This window comes from Oncorhynchus kisutch, linkage group LG6 (assembly GCF_002021735.2).
Source record: "Oncorhynchus kisutch isolate 150728-3 linkage group LG6, Okis_V2, whole genome shotgun sequence".
Taxonomy (NCBI): domain Eukaryota; kingdom Metazoa; phylum Chordata; class Actinopteri; order Salmoniformes; family Salmonidae; genus Oncorhynchus; species Oncorhynchus kisutch.
The window spans coordinates 76,251,816-76,268,006 of NC_034179.2; the positions used below are offsets into that span (position 1 = coordinate 76,251,816).

General features: G+C 43.6%; 2 protein-coding genes across 3 annotated transcripts; both read right to left on the reverse strand.

Moving 5' to 3' along the window:
- Positions 1-337: 337 nt before the first annotated feature.
- LOC109892263 (G-protein coupled receptor family C group 5 member D) lies at positions 338-5,187 on the reverse strand. 2 transcript variants are annotated; one of them, XM_020484711.2, is made up of 4 exons: positions 4,982-5,187; positions 2,246-3,540; positions 1,910-1,965; positions 338-1,003 (listed from the first exon to the last, which is right to left on the reverse strand). In XM_020484711.2, exons 2-4 carry the CDS (start codon positions 3,468-3,470, stop codon positions 905-907), a joined length of 1,380 nt encoding a protein of 459 aa, XP_020340300.1. In that variant the 5' UTR covers positions 3,471-3,540; positions 4,982-5,187; the 3' UTR covers positions 338-904. The 2 variants fall into 2 exon arrangements, with proteins under 2 accessions (XP_020340300.1, XP_031683470.1); XM_031827610.1 differs by having other exon boundaries at positions 2,246-3,694.
- Positions 5,188-10,516: 5,329 nt separating this feature from the next.
- Positions 10,517-15,547, reverse strand: LOC109892262 (retinal cone rhodopsin-sensitive cGMP 3',5'-cyclic phosphodiesterase subunit gamma-like). The gene is made up of 4 exons (XM_020484710.2): positions 15,422-15,547; positions 13,148-13,305; positions 12,921-12,961; positions 10,517-11,401 (listed from the first exon to the last, which is right to left on the reverse strand). The coding sequence occupies exons 2-4, from the start codon at positions 13,291-13,293 to the stop codon at positions 11,325-11,327; spliced, it is 264 nt and encodes an 87-aa protein (XP_020340299.1). The 5' UTR covers positions 13,294-13,305; positions 15,422-15,547; the 3' UTR covers positions 10,517-11,324.
- Positions 15,548-16,191: the final 644 nt, after the last annotated feature.

The window sequence follows — 16,191 nt, forward strand, 5'->3', positions numbered from 1 at the left end:
CCGACTGACTCACCCACTATGAGATGACCATGATGGCTATAGGCAGGCAGAGTAGAACGTTACATTGCTCTCATGTTATTCCTAGAGCGCTACAGATCTATCGTTAATATCAGTAAACTGCTATTTGCATGGGGAAATGACATGATGGAATGCATTTGTTTACATTTGGTGGCTCAATAATGGTATGAACATTGAGGTAAATTGAATCCCACCAACAATAATTCACATCTTGTACAGTGTCATCTAGTGGTTAAAACTGTAGTACCACTCAGTCTAGCTTGTGCTTCTTTTTGTGAGAATGAATCAGCCCCCTGCTGTTAGATATGACTAACAAATATACCTTTTAACATTCCATTTTAATAACACTTTTTCAACTGCACAATATGCATATCATAACATTGATTTAAACATGTATTTCTAAAGTGGGATGTAAAAAGATGTTAAGATGTTAAGACATGGTGACAAGGGTCTATTTTATCGCTGCCAGGTCCTGTCTCTCCTTCACACATGCCTGGCGCTGCCCCTGCCCATCCCTGCAGTTTGGCACCCTGATACAGACAGATTCACGCCTCCTCCTGCCTGAGACTATTAGACACTTGTCACATTAGGTCAGATTCAGTAAGCTCATTCTATCTGGATCCAGCCTGAGTAAAGAAACATTAAATTAATCAATTGGGGCCTTAGTCACGTAATTATGGGAATCATGTTGCAATGCAGGTTCTATTCAAGAAATATACATTTGTAGCTGAACTTCCAAAACATTTCTGGGCCATGTGAGAGTGCGTGTATAAATCAAATTGTATTAGTCACATACACCCGCAATAGCATCTGCTAATATGTGTAAGGTTTATTTTATTTTTTTGTCTTTGTGTGTGGGTGTGTGTACATGAAGAGCAATGTGATCTTAATCAGACAGGCTGTGTCCATAGTATACATCATAGGGCTCGCTGATGTTGGTGGTCTGAGGACGAGGGATGGAGTAATCTTTGTCAGGATCTATTTCCTGAAACACAAACATAGTGAAACATTAAAACATTAGTGTAGTAAATAATGTCAATTAGTTGTTCAGCATTACATATACATGGCTTGTAATGGCAAGGGTCATATTCTTTTGTAAGATGTTATTTATCTTTTATGAACAATACACAACATAAACAAACGAATGACAACGTCATACAAACATCAACTACATTACACCTGCCCAGACCCACGAGCACACAACCCCATCTCCAGCGCCCGCATCACTTTCCTCCACATCTACATTACACCTGCCCAGACCCACGAGCACACAACCCCATCTCCAGCGCCCGCATCACTTTCCTCCACATCTACATTACACCTGCCCAGAACCACGAGCACACAACCCCATCTCCAGCGCCCGCATCACTTTCCTCCACATCTACATTACACCTGCCCAGACCCACGAGCACACAACCCCATCTCCAGCGCCCGCATCACTTTCCTCCACATGGCCTGAAACTGCACCATTTTCTTTCTCTCCGTAGCCCATGTGTTTTCAATGTTGAAATAATAAATAGATTTTTCCATTGTGTTAATGATGGTGAATTGATTGATTTCCAGATTTTTAGTAAAGTTTAGTAAATATGCAGACAGACGGATTAAAAGTACATTTACATTGTAATACTTCAGACCGCAAACTTTCTAGCTCCGCCCACAACAATTTATTAATAGCATTCCCAGAAGGCATCGAATATTGATTGTTAGTTTTACACTTAAGACATGACTCTACACTTGTGCTGTAGAATTTGTGAATTTTGTCTCTTGTAAAGTACAATTCTATACATTATCTTATACTGGATTAAGCATGTATTTTTGTTTATTACAACATGCTGATTGTCATTCCTATTAATCACCCAGTAAGCCCAGAGCCATTTTGAGACCTACTCACTGTCATTGAGAATCCAGACTCATATGGTGATTGGAAAATGGGGTCTTGTTTTCTGCCTGGGGAAGAGAACACGATACAGTGACTCAATTATCTGCAGATTCCATACAGTGAGTATTAAAGTGACAGATTGTGTAATTAACCTCATATGTCATATTTTATTCATTGGAGTGAGTCCATATACTGTATAATGTAGCTTCCATGCTAACTTATTAGTACTGTACCACCAGTCCATTTTCTGTGTTTCTAATGCTATGTTGCTGATTAACTAAACGTACAGTACATTTCCCTGCTTTACTCCTTTCCAGTGCTACTGTTTCTCACTTCTCCGTTCCTCACCGTCGTTCTCAAAGCTTCTGTTCTCCCTCCCTTCTTTCAGGCTCCCCAGCCCTGGCAGGTTGGCGTTGGGACTGGTCCATCCGCCAAAGTCTAGGGGGCCCTCCTTGGAGCTGGCCTCCCACCTGCAGAGGAGAACCACTTGGGCTAGTCCCTGACCCAGCAGTAGGACCCAGCCGTTGGCCACCAGGGCTATACTCAGCACTGGGTCATCCCACTGCGGCCGCCGGCCCATCTCCATGTTACCCCGGGTCAGCAGGGCGATCCACACCACCCAGATGGCAGCAGACAGCAGCAGGGTGAGGCAGAGCAGCGTGGCCTGGACCTGGCTCTGTCGGCGGCTGCCTCCGCTGTAGCTGTAGCTGTAGGTGAGACAGGAGCGGCAGAGGCACCACAGGGAGAGGACCAGGCCGGCAGCCAGCAGAACCAGCACGTAGATGAGCAACATGACATACTCCCCCTGGAAGTACTTGCAGGGATGGCCGTCCCGTAGCAGCACGATTATCAGCCACTCTGTAGCGATGACCACCTGGAGGGTGAAGAGGGCCAGGGCCACTCCAGCCTCCCCCCAGCCTCGGGCCACAGAGAAGCCCAGCAGGGCCAGGCAGCGAGCCAGCAGGCAGGAGAAAGCCAGGGAGAACAGCACCCCGAACAGGAAGAGGCGCGTGGGGCATGTCTGGGTGGTGAGGCGGATGACGAAGGCAAAGGTCAGGGCGAAGACCCCCGCCGTGCTGAGCAGGAACAGAGCCATGGAGGCTACGCTCCCCCCGATGCCCCTGCGCTGGTGGGACGACACACACATCCACAGGGTCCAGAACAGCAGCCCCACCAGCAGCCCTGAACTGACCACAAAACCCAGTGAGGCCAGGCTCTCCACTACGATACCCCACGCCGCCTGACGGTCACACAGGTAGGAGTACACGGGGTCCAGATCCGCCCCACACCCCAGGATTGCATCCTGGGAAGTAAAGTTTGAGGAAGAGTTGCGCTGGAGGAAGGAAGTGGTGCCTAGGTTGATAGTGGATTTTACAGTGGGAATGTGTGTGTTGGTATTGGGGATAGCATTAGAGCTAGTGGCAGCACTGGTATGGATGGTTTGGTTGAGGGTGCCAGCATTCAGTGTGGTCTGACATGTGCTGGGAAGTGGGACATTGAATAGTAGGATGAGAAAAAGAGATTTGTGTGTCTGGAATGGAAAGACCATCCTTTTGTTTTGCTTTGTCTGCATGTTGTTGTGTCCTTCCTCTCTGGTTTTCTGTTTTGATGGTATACTCCCTGCTCAGATGGGCCTTTGCTACCTGGAAAAAGTAGCATCCATGAGAGCATGTATTTTTGACTCTGAATATCTTTATTTATAGAGCATAGCGGTATTTAGGACAATCAAATCAATTAAGGTGTTTTTGAATAAAGATCAGAGAGAGAGTGCGAAGGGATTGTAACACCCAGGACATTCTATAAAGAGAGAGAGAGAGAGAGAGAGAGAGAGAGAGAGAGAGAAAGAGAGAGAAGTCAGACCACAGACATGCCAGGACAGGGAAATAACTTTGTGTACACGGTAAGAACAGAGGAATTAGGAATTATTTCATTGGGAATTGGTTCTAGATACTCTACATCAGAGATGGGCTTGGAGGGAGTCGGGGCCACAGGAAATCTGAACTCATCATGGGGGGCTGCAGTTGCTCGCGGGTCTGCGTACCCACATTGTTTTACAGATCATTTCCTGCAATTCTACACATTTTGCCGTAGGGTGGAGATAAATTATTATGTCTGAGTGACTAACATAATCATATCATAGTATTATACTGTATTTTATACAGGACAGTTTAGATAGCTGGCTGCAAAACTAACTTAGGGATCTAAAAAATGTTATCTGACATGGGCTAATTGACTGACTATCAGTGCTTTACATGACAAGAGAATAACTGCTGATGCACAACCACATTTCGAAATTGCACCTTGTATATTCCACTATTTTAACTTGCAGCAGTAAGTTGAAACCCCAACTGATTTCGTAATAAATAAATACAAATTGGGATGTCCCATTGCCCATCCCTGCTCTACACAGAGTAAAAATATAGACTACATGAACTCATAAAGCCGTGTGAAACCAGGAAAGAGGGAAATAGGGAGTGAGCGTGACAGCGAAATACAAATGCAAGGGGGAGGGGGGGGAGTGAGAGAGAGAAGCCAGAGATATACCCTCCTGATAGTTGATTGTCACTTCCTCTAGTTCATAACATAGCCCTTGTTTCAGTGTCAGAGATTCAAATATGACATTTAATATGCTTATCGCTGGGTAAATATGGCCCTGGCCCCTTTATTTAACCCTTAAGGATAACTCTGTTTTGCACAGAGGGCAGGCGATGAAACCTCTAAAAGTCACTAAAACATCTCTAACAACTCTATCTTTACCGATTATTTCAGGAACATGTTTATGTGGTTGGTAATTTGTTATATAACACAAACAAATATTTAATAAAACAATTGTTTTGAATGTTTTTCAATTGATTGGGTCGTTGAATTGGTTGACAGTAACAACAGTCTAAACAATAATGATTAATTGTCATCCAACAACAGGAGACTTGACGGCATCGCTGCCTCAACTGTTTACTTTTAATCTTGTGAGCAACATTTTTACTTTAAAACAACAAACTCTTCCTGTGGCAAAACAATTGGTAGGATATACCTCCATTCAAGCTACTTTCAAACTAACAGAGATGAGTAACATGAATTATTTACCCTTTATCCTGAGGCTTCAGTGCATCCACCTCTGTGGTCGGTGGTTATTTCTGATCCTACTTGTAGTTCCACTTGAGATTTGCAATAAACTCTCAGCTGATGCATCAGCAGACAGTCATCTATGTATGAACGTGCCTCCTAACTCAAGGATGTTCCCATATCATTTACAGGCAGTGCAAGAGGGAGGGAGGGAAAGCAGGAAGAGAGGAATGAGAGAGGGAGTCAATTATTTTGGAAATGAAAGATGATGATTTTATTTATTATATCTACTGGTGAAGCGATAGGAGAGAAGTTTGGACTGACCCACCCCTGACTTCCCCTCCTCTGACTCTCCTTTTCTTAGTGTATCTCACAAAACAGCAAAGTATAGGTGGGGCTTGAATCCCTGGACGCTATGGAACAGGCACTGATACACATTGACACACACACGTGTAACAGTATAACTTTAGACCGTCCCCTCGCCCATACCCGGGCGCGAACCAGGGACCCTCTGCACACATCAACAACAAGTGACGTCACCGATTGAAACGCTATTTAGCGCGAACCACCGCTAACTAAGCCAGCCGTTTCACATCCGTTACACACGCACACACACACGCACGCAAGCACGCACATGCACACGCATGTAGTATCAAGGACATGCTAACGTTGAACATCTAGCTATGAGAGTTGACCACGTGATTGGAAATGATATGCATAGGCCCAGATTTGAATGCCAGGTCATCATAAATAATCACACTGCTGGTTGCTATGTTACAAAGAGAGGTTAGAGGTTAGGGGGACTGTTTCCACTAGTTACTACAACCACAAACTAGAAATGGGATATTCATTCAAACTAAAATTTGCTCTTTGGTTTTAATTTAAGGTTAGGGTTAGACATAAGTGTGGTTAGGATTAAGGTTAGGTTTAAAATCTCATTTTTAGATAGATTTATTAAAGGTTTATTATAGGTTTAGGTAGGTTTATTATATAGGTTTATTAAATAGACATGGTTTATAATTTTGTGGCTGTAGTAAATAGTGATGACCGAGGAGGAGACTGAATAACACAACTGACTCATCTAACTGTCCCTGAGACTAACAGTAACCACTTAGACATAACCTCACAACATTGATACCCCTCAGGGAGGGAGAATGCCTTCCAATGGGTCTCTGTATGAACAAGCCCATGCTGAGCTCCTGGGTTCAAGTCTGTACAGGCAAGGACGTTCTGTAAGGTGTGTGTAAATGGAGCAGAGGGGATCAACACTGAAGCTTTCATAGAGACAGACACAAAGGCCGGGATAGTTTGTCTGTTCACAGTATAGGATTTCCATAAGCTTCAGGGACCTAGGAAAATAATATACAGTATCAGCAGACTATCAAGAGTTACTAAATAAATATTAAAGCACAGACACAGAGAGTGACCTATGACCACAGGGCATCACCCAAAACAAGGTAGCAACACAAATGGGAAAGACGTTTTGAGAAAGATATTTGGGGGACTGTGAAATAAAGGAGTTGATTTCCCCCTCCTTTCATGTGCTAAGGGATTGTAACACCCAGGACATTGTCTGGAATATTCCAAGAGTGGCATACTGTATTATTCTTACTCAATATTTGTGGTTGTTATGTCATGGGAATGAGACGTTGTTGTATAACACACTGGTGACAGTTGGATGTGTTCTGAGATAAGGACATGTACAGTATGTTTGGGAAAAACCTAACATAGTAACCGGTTGTGAGAAATATATACAGTACCAGTCAAAAGTTTGAACACCTACTCATTCAAGGGTTTTTCTTTATTTTTACTATTTTCTACATTGTAGAATAATAGTGAAGAAATCAAAACGATGAAATAACACCTATGGAATCATTTAGTATCCAAAAAAGTGTTAAACAAATCAAAATATATTTTATATTCTTCAAAGTCACCACCCTTTGCCTTGATGACAACTTTGCACACTCTTGGCATTCTCTTAACCAGCTTCATGAGGAATGCTTTTCCAACAGTCTTGAAGGAGTTCCCACATATGCTGAGCACTTGTTGGCTTATTTTCCTTCACTCTGCGATCCAACTCATCCAAAGCCTTCTCAATTGGGGTTGAGGTCAGGTGATTGTGGAGGCCAGGTCATCTGATGCAGCACTCCATCACTCTCCCCGGTCAAATAGCCCTTACACAGCCTGGAGGTGTGTTTTGGGTCATTGTCCTGTTGAAAAACAAATGACAGAGGGCCTCCGGGGTGGCGCAGTGGTTAAGGGTGCTGTACTGCAGCGCCAGCTGTGCCACCAGAGACTCTGGGTTTGCGCCCAGGCTCTGTCATAACCGGCCGCGACCGGGAGGTCGGTGGGGGTGACGCCAATTGGCCTAGCGCCCGGGTTAGGGAGGGTTTGGCCGGTAGGGATATCCTTGTCTCATCGCGCACCAGCGACTCCTGTGGCGGGCCGGGCGCAATGGCGCCAACCAAGGTTGCCAGGTGCACAGGGTTTCCTCCGACACATTGGTGCGGCTGACTTCCGGGTTGGATGCGCACTGTGTTAAGAAGCAGTGCAGATACACAACCTGGGTTGGGTTGTGTATCGGAGGATGCATGACCTTCAACCTTCGTCTCTCCCGACCCCGTACGGGTAGCTAGCTACTAAAAACGATTGGATACCACGAAAAAGGGGTAAAATAAATAAAATAAATAAATTATAGTCCCACTAAGCGCAAACCAGATGGGATGGCGTATCGCTGCAGAACGCTGTGGTAGCCATGCTGGTTAAGTGTGCCTTGAATTCAAAATAAATCATAGTCACCAGCAAAGCACCATCACACCACCTCCTCCATGCTTCACAGTGGGAACTACACACACGGAAATCATCCGTTCACCTAATTTGCGTCTCAAAACCATAAATCTCAAATTTGGAGTCATCAGACAAAGCACAGATTTCCACCAGTCTTTTTTACCCCTTTTTCGTGGTATCCAATTGCTCGTGTTTCTTGCTCATGTTTCTTGGCCCAAGCAAGTCTCTTCTTATTATTGGTGTCCTTTAGTAGTGGCTTCTTTGCAGCAATTTGACCATGAAGGCGTGATTCACGCAGTATCCTCTGAACAGTTGATGTTGAGATGTGTCTGTTACTTGAACTCTGTGAAGCATTTTTGGGGCTGCAATCTGAGGTGCAGTTAACTCTAATGAATTTACCCTCTGCTGCAGAGGTAACTCTAGGTCTTCCTTTCCTGTGGCGGGCCTCATGAGAGCCAGTTTCATCATTGCGCTTTCATCACTGCACCTGTAACGGCAGATTTCCTCTTCGTCCTCTTCGTCTGAAGAGGAGTAAGGATCGGACCAAGATGCAGCATGGTAAGTGTTCATGACGATTTATTAAAAACTAACTGAACACTGAAATATAAAATAATAAACGATGTGATGAAAACAAAAAACCGAAACAGTACCGTGTGGCGACAAACACTCACACGGAAACAAACACCCACCACAAAGGGACCAAGCGGCGTGGTAACGGGCAGCAAAAGCAGCCGAAATTTCAGGACTCCTGGACATGGGAGGGGATTTTAAACGGAGAAGGACCCTGGGCACAGGCTGGGGAATATCGCCGCCCCAAAGCAGAGCTGGAGGCAGCGAAAGCTGAGCGGCGGCGATATGAGGAGGCAGCACGGCAGCGCGACAGGTACGAGAGGCAGCCCCCCCCCCCAAAAAAATGGGGGGGGGGGGGAACACGGGGAATGTGGCTAAGCCAGGTAGCAGACCTGAGCTCACTCCTCGTGCTTATTATAAGCAGCGCGTTACTGGTCAGGCACCGTGTTATGCGGTTAAGCGCACAGTGTCGCCATTATGTGCCCATAGCCCGGTGTGCTATAGCGCAGCCCCCCGAAAGTGTCATGCGAGTGTGGGCATCCAGCCAGGGTGTATGGTGCCTGCTCAGCGTGTCTGGTCGCCAGTACGCCGTTTCGGTCCAGGGTATCCTGCGCCGGCTCTGCATGCTGTGTCTCCGGGGCGCTGGGAGGGTGCAGTGCGTCCTATGCCTGCGCTCCGCTCATGCCGGGCAAATGTGGGAGTGGAGCCTAAGGGAGAGGTGCGCGTAGTAGGCACTAGATCTCCAGTGCTTACCCACAGCCCGGTTCAACCTGTGCCTGCACTTTGGAGGGTCCGGGCTAGAGTAGTTATCCAGACTGGGGGAGTGGTGCCAAGGCTGCGCACCAGAGCTCCAGTGCTCCCCCACAGCCCGGTCCTTCAGGTGCCTCCTCCTTACACCAAGCCTCCTGGAAGTCTCCCCAGTCCTGTGGCAGCCCCACGCACCAGGCTGTCTCTCTGTCTCCTCCCTACAGGTGCTCCCGTCTGTCCAGCACCGCCTGAGCCGCCCGTCTGTCCAGCACCGCCTGAGCCGCCCGTCTGTTCAGCGCCGCCTGAGCCGCCCGTCTGTCCTGCGCCGCCTGAGCCGCCCGCCTGTCCAAAGCCTCTGACCATAGTTTGCTTTGTATGTTTGGTTTGGTCAGGGTGTGATCTGAGTGGGCATTCTATGTTGTATGTCTAGTTTGTCTGTTTCTGTGTTTGGCCTGATATGGTTCTAAATCAGAGGCAGGTGTTAGTCATTGTCTCTGATTGGGAACCATATTTAGGTAGCCTGTTTTGTCATTGTGGGTTGTGGGTGATTGTCTATGTTATGTTGCTTGTTAGCACAGTGTTTCTTTAGCGTCACGGTTGTCACTTTGTTGTTTTGTAGTGTTCAGTTTTTCCATTAGACGAACACTTACCACGCCGCATCTTGGGCCTCCTCTCTATCTCCAGACGACATCTGTGACAGAACTTGAAGAAACTTTTAAAGTTCTTGACATTTTCCATATTGACTGACCTTCATGCCTTAAATTAATGATGGATTGACATTTCTCTTTGCTTATTTGAGCTGTTCTTGCCATAATATGGACTTGGTCTTTTACCAAATAGGGCTATCTTCTGTATACCACCCCTACCTTGTCACAACACAACTGATTGGCTCAAACACATTAAGAAGGAAAGAAATTCCACAAATTAGGCACACCTGTTAAATGAAATGCATTCCAGGTGACTACCTCATGAAGCTGGTTGCAAGAATGCCAACAGTGTGCAAAGCTGTCATCTAGGCAAAGGGTGGCTTTTTGAAGAATCTCAAATATAAAATAGATTTTGATTTGTTTAACACTTTTTTGGTTACTACATGATTCCATATGTGTTATTTCATCGTTTTGATGTCTTCACTGTTATTCTACAATGTAGAAAATAGTAAAAATAAAGGAAAATCCTTGAATGAGTGGGTGTGTCCAAACTTTTGATTGGTACTGTACATTTGTTAAAGTTTCAAACTACAGTATGTTATGGTGGAGCAATGTAGAAAAAATATGCTTGAATTATATGCTTATGAATGTTCATTGCTGTTCTTAATGAATGTTCTTCAAAAGAATGTTAGATGTTAGTGAAAATTATAACATACTCAGATTTTCATTTTATACCCCATCATGGAAGGGGTTGTATTTTCTCATATTTTCTCAGAGATGTCAGAAGAAAAAAAGGACAACATGATTATTGAAAATAAAAACTTTAATGGATCTATCAGGACATACAATCACACATACACATTCCGTAATATAAATGTGTTTGTAACACATCAATATATTTATATTTTGTTTGGTGGCATACCGTACACTAAGAAGGGGGCGGTGTTGTAGCACCACAGGGATAACAGGGAATGCCTTCACCATAATGATCTATGACAAAGCATCACACACCCTCCTCCCTGGTCTCATCCCTTTCGTTTCCTGTGTGTTCACAGTAGCACGCCTTATCAACAACAAGTAAAAAACACAATGCAAAAAAAAGAGATTGGGGTAAAAAGGGAGGGTAACGAAGGTAGAGGTTGCATTGGAAACAGAGACATATTTACAGTTCTGTAGTAGACTATAAGCAAGTACAAGCTAGTCATAGCTAGTCTTTGCTTGCGTCCATTTCTGTGGTTGATGGTTCACAGAGGAATTGGGGGACTAACGGGATCTGAGTGATTACAAAAGGATAGAGGGAAGGGGGAGCCGAGGTAGGCTAATGTAGAGAGGGGTGGGGGTGGTCTTGTTGTATCACATCAAGTATCTCTTATGTCCTGTATAAAATACAGTATAATACTATTATATGATAATAATAAAAATAAACAGTTCAGTGTTCCGTCTGCCTACCATATGTGGTCTTTCAGGCCGCAGTGCCTGACCACAACAGACTTAAGAACAGCGTGGAGTGACGAGACGACTTTAGGGGGATGGCCTTATGGTGGCGCGCCAGACTAACACAGAAGGAAAGGGTCAAGAGCGTAGAGGTTAAGGGAAGGCAGGAGACAGCAGTCTTAGATGATTCCATATTTGGCCAGATCACTGAGCTCCATGTCGCCATAGGCCTCCCATGGGCAGACCACTGCTATGTCTAGAGAAAATGAGAGAGGGAGAAATAATTACTATTGATTGTCCAGTTGATTAAAAAGGGCAAGGTACACTTGTTGGTTGTCTTGGTTGTCGATATATAGTGCCTTCAGAAGGAATTCCACATTTTGTTGTGTTACAGCCTGAATTGAAAATGGATTAAAACACACAATACCCCATAATGACAAAGTGGAATTATGTTTTTCAAATTTTTTACTAATTAATAAAAAATTTAAATCTGAAATGTCTTGAGTCAATACATTTTCTTGGATGGACTCACTCTGTGTGCAATAATAGTGTTTAACATCATTCTACCTCATCTCTGTACCCCTCATCTCTGTACCCCACACATAAAATTATCTGTATGGTCCCTCAGTCGAACAGTGAGGTTTTCCGATTCGTCATCACAAAGAAGGCACCTATAAAATTATAAAAGCAGACATTGAGTATCCCTTTGAGCATGGTGAAGTTATTAATTTAACTTTGGATGGTGTGTCAATACCCCCAGTCTTTACAAAGATACAGGCGTCCTTCCTAACTCAGCTGCCGGAGAGGAAGGAAACCGCTCAGGGATTTCACCATGAGGCCAATTGTGACTTTAAAAACTGAGGATGGATCAACAACATTGTACTTACTCCACAATACTAACCTAATTGACAGAGTGAAAAGAACGACCTCTGTACAGAATAAAAAATATTCCAAAACATGCATCCTATCTGCAACAAGGCGCTAAAGTAAAACTGCAAAAAATGTGGCAAAGCAGTTCACTTTTTGTCCTGAATACAAAGTGTTATGTTTGGGGCAAAACCAATACAACAATTACTGAGTACCACTCTCCATATTTTCAAGTATAGTCGTTGTTGCATCATGTTATGGGTATGCTTGTAATCATTAAGGACTGGGGAGTTTACAGGGTAAAAAGGAAACGGAATGGAGAACAGGAAAAATCCTAGGGGAAAACCTGGTTCAGTCTGCTTCCACCAGACACTGGGAGATGAATTCACATTTCATCAGGACAATAACTTACACTGGAGTTGCTTACCAAGAAGACAGTGTATGTTCCTAAGTGTCCGAGTTACAGTTTTGACTTAAATCTGCTTGAAAATGGTTGTCTAGCAATGATCAACAACCAATTTGACAGAGCTTAATTTTGAAAAGAATAATTGGAAAATATTGTGCAAAACTCTGAGACTTACCAAGAAAACCTCACAGCTGTTATTGCTGCCAAAGGTGATTCGAACATGTAATTGACTCAGGGGAGTGAAAACTTATGTACTTATACTTATTTTCATTACATTTGCAAAAATGTCTCGAAATATGTTTTCTCTTTGTCATTGTGGGGTATTGTATGTAGATGTGTGAGAATGTTTTATTTATTTGAATTCAGGCTGTAACAACTAAATGTGGGATAATTCAAGGGGTATGAAGACTTTCTGAAGGCGCTGTATACTGAAAGTAGAAATACAAATATATAGATGAACAAACATGACTACTGATGATTGCAGATGGAATATCAAAGTTACCTGTGCCAAGACCCTCCATGCCTGGGATGTCATCACCAAATCTGCAATTGACAAGGAAACATGTTAGTGTCTTACAGATTCTAGAATGTGTCTGTCTGCATTTATAAATGATGCATGAGAATGAGAATGTGAGAAAATTGAGTGCTTGTTCGTGTGAATATGTGGAACTGTTGAGTGTGGAGTTTGTGTGTATCTGTGAATGTGTGATGACAGAGAGAGATTCTCACCCTTTCTGGCCAGGCTTGGGGGCCTTGCTCTTGAATGTACGGGTTTGCCTCTGCTTGAACTTGGGGGGTCCCTTCTTGGGGGTGGTGGGGCCAGCTGTTCCGGCGGGCGTTGCCAGGGCGCTTCCTGCAGGGGGAGCTGTGTTCATTTCTGCTGAGGTCTGACACAGAGAGAAACAGAGATTGTTACAAGACTGTACATAATATAACATTTGAAATGTCTCTATTCTTTTGACATTTTTGTGAGTATAATGATTACTCTTAATTAATTTCTGATTATTTATCTAATTTTTGTTTATTTCACTTGCTTTGGTAATGTAAACATGTTTCCCAAGCCAATAAATCCCATTAGAAAGAGAGAGAGTGCGCTGTTATAGTGTTGGCCAGAAAATCTATAATTTCCCTCAATTTTGTATTATCCTCACTCCCATTTTCTACGTCTATCCTGGCTAGTTTAACTTCACTTCAGGTCTGTCCACCCCCCCCCTCTTCTTCTCTACTGCTGTCTTTCTGCTAATCTCTATCTCTCTGCCAGGCTCCCTCCAGCCACCTTACTGGTAATCAGGATAGATTAGGGGGATTTGGCTAAACAGCCAGATTATCTCTGATTCCATATAAAACCCAATTTGATGAATTGCCCTTCTTAAATCCCAGGAATGTCCTCTGTGTCACACGCAATTGCTTAGATCACGAAGGGAGGGGGGAAATCAACTCCTTAATTTCTCAGTCCCATAATATATTTTTCAAAACATCTTTCCCATTTGGGTTGGTACTTTGTCTTGACTCTGGATACACTCCTTTCTTAGCATGGACATCTTCTTTTTGGATGTCTGATTTTTACAAAAGTATTGAATTGACTAGCCCCCACTAAATGTATATACATGCATATAACATTGTAACACTAATGTAAATTAAATCTTCACTACTGTGCATCTGATTTAAGATCCCATTGGCCTTTGATGTCGTCAGGGAAAAAAAGGTTGATCCTTATGACTTAGTAAGGATGTTGGGACGGGCGTCAGTAAATGATGGTATTGAGATCGGCAGTGGCTGGCCTGCCAATCTCTTTAGTGGCTCAGACACTATACTGGACAACAGGTGAGGCCACACTCTGTCCTTGTTCCTGTTCTTCTTCATCCGTTTAAGCAGTATCCTCCTAATCTGTCTCCTGAGTACCCCCTTCCCTGAACCTGGGCGCTCCATAATCCTGTTAACATAATGACGTGGATGGAGCTCACTTTAGCAGGACACGGTGTGTAACTCAACAGATGCTGCACCTTCATGAGATCACAGATCTGGCTCTCCCTATGCTGCTGCCTAATACCCATCCAGAGTGGATAGAGATCTGTAAAGCTGTGCAAAAGCATCTGTTGTTGTGATTTCAGTCTCTGCTTCTAACAGGTAAGTCTAGCCTCTCTCTCTAGGAATGTGGTGTCTGCTCTCTCTCAGATATCTGCCTTCCACTGGACGTTTTGGATGCACATTGAAAATCCTGTCATTGTTTTACAACTTTTTTGATGTTGCACTGCAGTTTTCAAATTTCCCCCTAAAGGAGCAGAATTTGATTTCTGCAGGTCAACTGTTTCTACAGTCACATCATTTATCAATTGATTGGAACAAATGTTTCCCCACCTAGTTCCCACTGCACTATTATAAAACACATCTCAGCTGTTCCAATATCAACACTAGCATACCACTGAGTGGGAAGCAATGCATTGGGCATGCCTTAATGGTACTCTAGTATGGACATTGGAACTTGCTGCTTCTAATGTGCCAATGATTTTAGAGTCAAGATGCACACGTTTGTAGCTATGTGGACTTCTGTCTACCACACACATGGATTCCACATTTCACTTCCCAATCTGAAAGCACACTCATTGCTATCATGCTAGAATTCTCAATTGAGCAGGTGAGCTACAATTACATATGCATGTACATTCTGCATCATGGCTACAGGTGTTAGATTTGCATGAGTCAATCAATCACAATCTTAGATGTTCCTGCTTGATACTCTTGGAAATCTTCCTTTACACTTCTTTTACAAGTTATGTGTACTCATACTGTAGCACTAATGTATTCATCTATATTAGCAATAAGTCATTAAGTAGTAATAATGTATTATTTCTAAGGAATAATAAAGAAAAGTAGCAATAAGGAGCCCCCCCCCCCTCCGTAACTATTCCCCAGGTCGTTGTGGTAAATGAGAATGTGTTCTCAGTCAACTTACCTGGAAAATAAGGGTTAAATAAATAAATGCATAAAAAGTCTCTGCCTCACCTAATTTCACAAACGTTCCAAGGAGCTTCTGTCTCGAAATGAGAGCTACTGCTGCATGTCAGTCCAAGAGCAAAATGAACACAAGGATCCGGCCTTCGTTTAAATACCCCTGATTCTTAATCCTGCAGTCTCCTGGTTTCCAGTCACATGGTCTCCAAAAAGGTCAGCCAGCTCCTTCACCACCCTCCCCCCACCTCCATTCCTGGACATCAGAGGGGGTGGGGACATCAGTGAGGCAGGTCAATATGGTGTTTTTAACTAACTTATACAATTAAGCCTTGGCACACCTGTGTCAAGCTTGTCAAAGGAGTCGACATTGTCTGTATGTGGTTGCGTTCCTGGTCCATGTGATGAGTCTTGAAAGACTGTCTTTAAAGACTGTGTCATAGTTCTGAAATTTGTTTTAGATCAAATACAACAAACTGTAACAGTAGATAATTCCCAAATCCCTATAGTTTATACTCTAGACAGTACAGTTTAAGTGTAGCACCACTGAAGATCATTATACAACATCAAACTCTTTTTACCCCATCCATTTCTCCAGTGCTATTTGTATTAGTAATGATTAGCAGCATGAATCAAAACCTCTGTATGGGGGGAGGGTGTAGTGTTCTATTTGACTTTTCCTTGTTGAATATGTGTTAAAAATGTTAATGTCCATGGGGAATAATTAGATGGGAAGGTGCCCATTTAATGGGGAAATGTACTTACTACGACTGTGATATGCATTTCCCACCTAGCTATCTTAAGATGCACTAACTGTAAGTCAC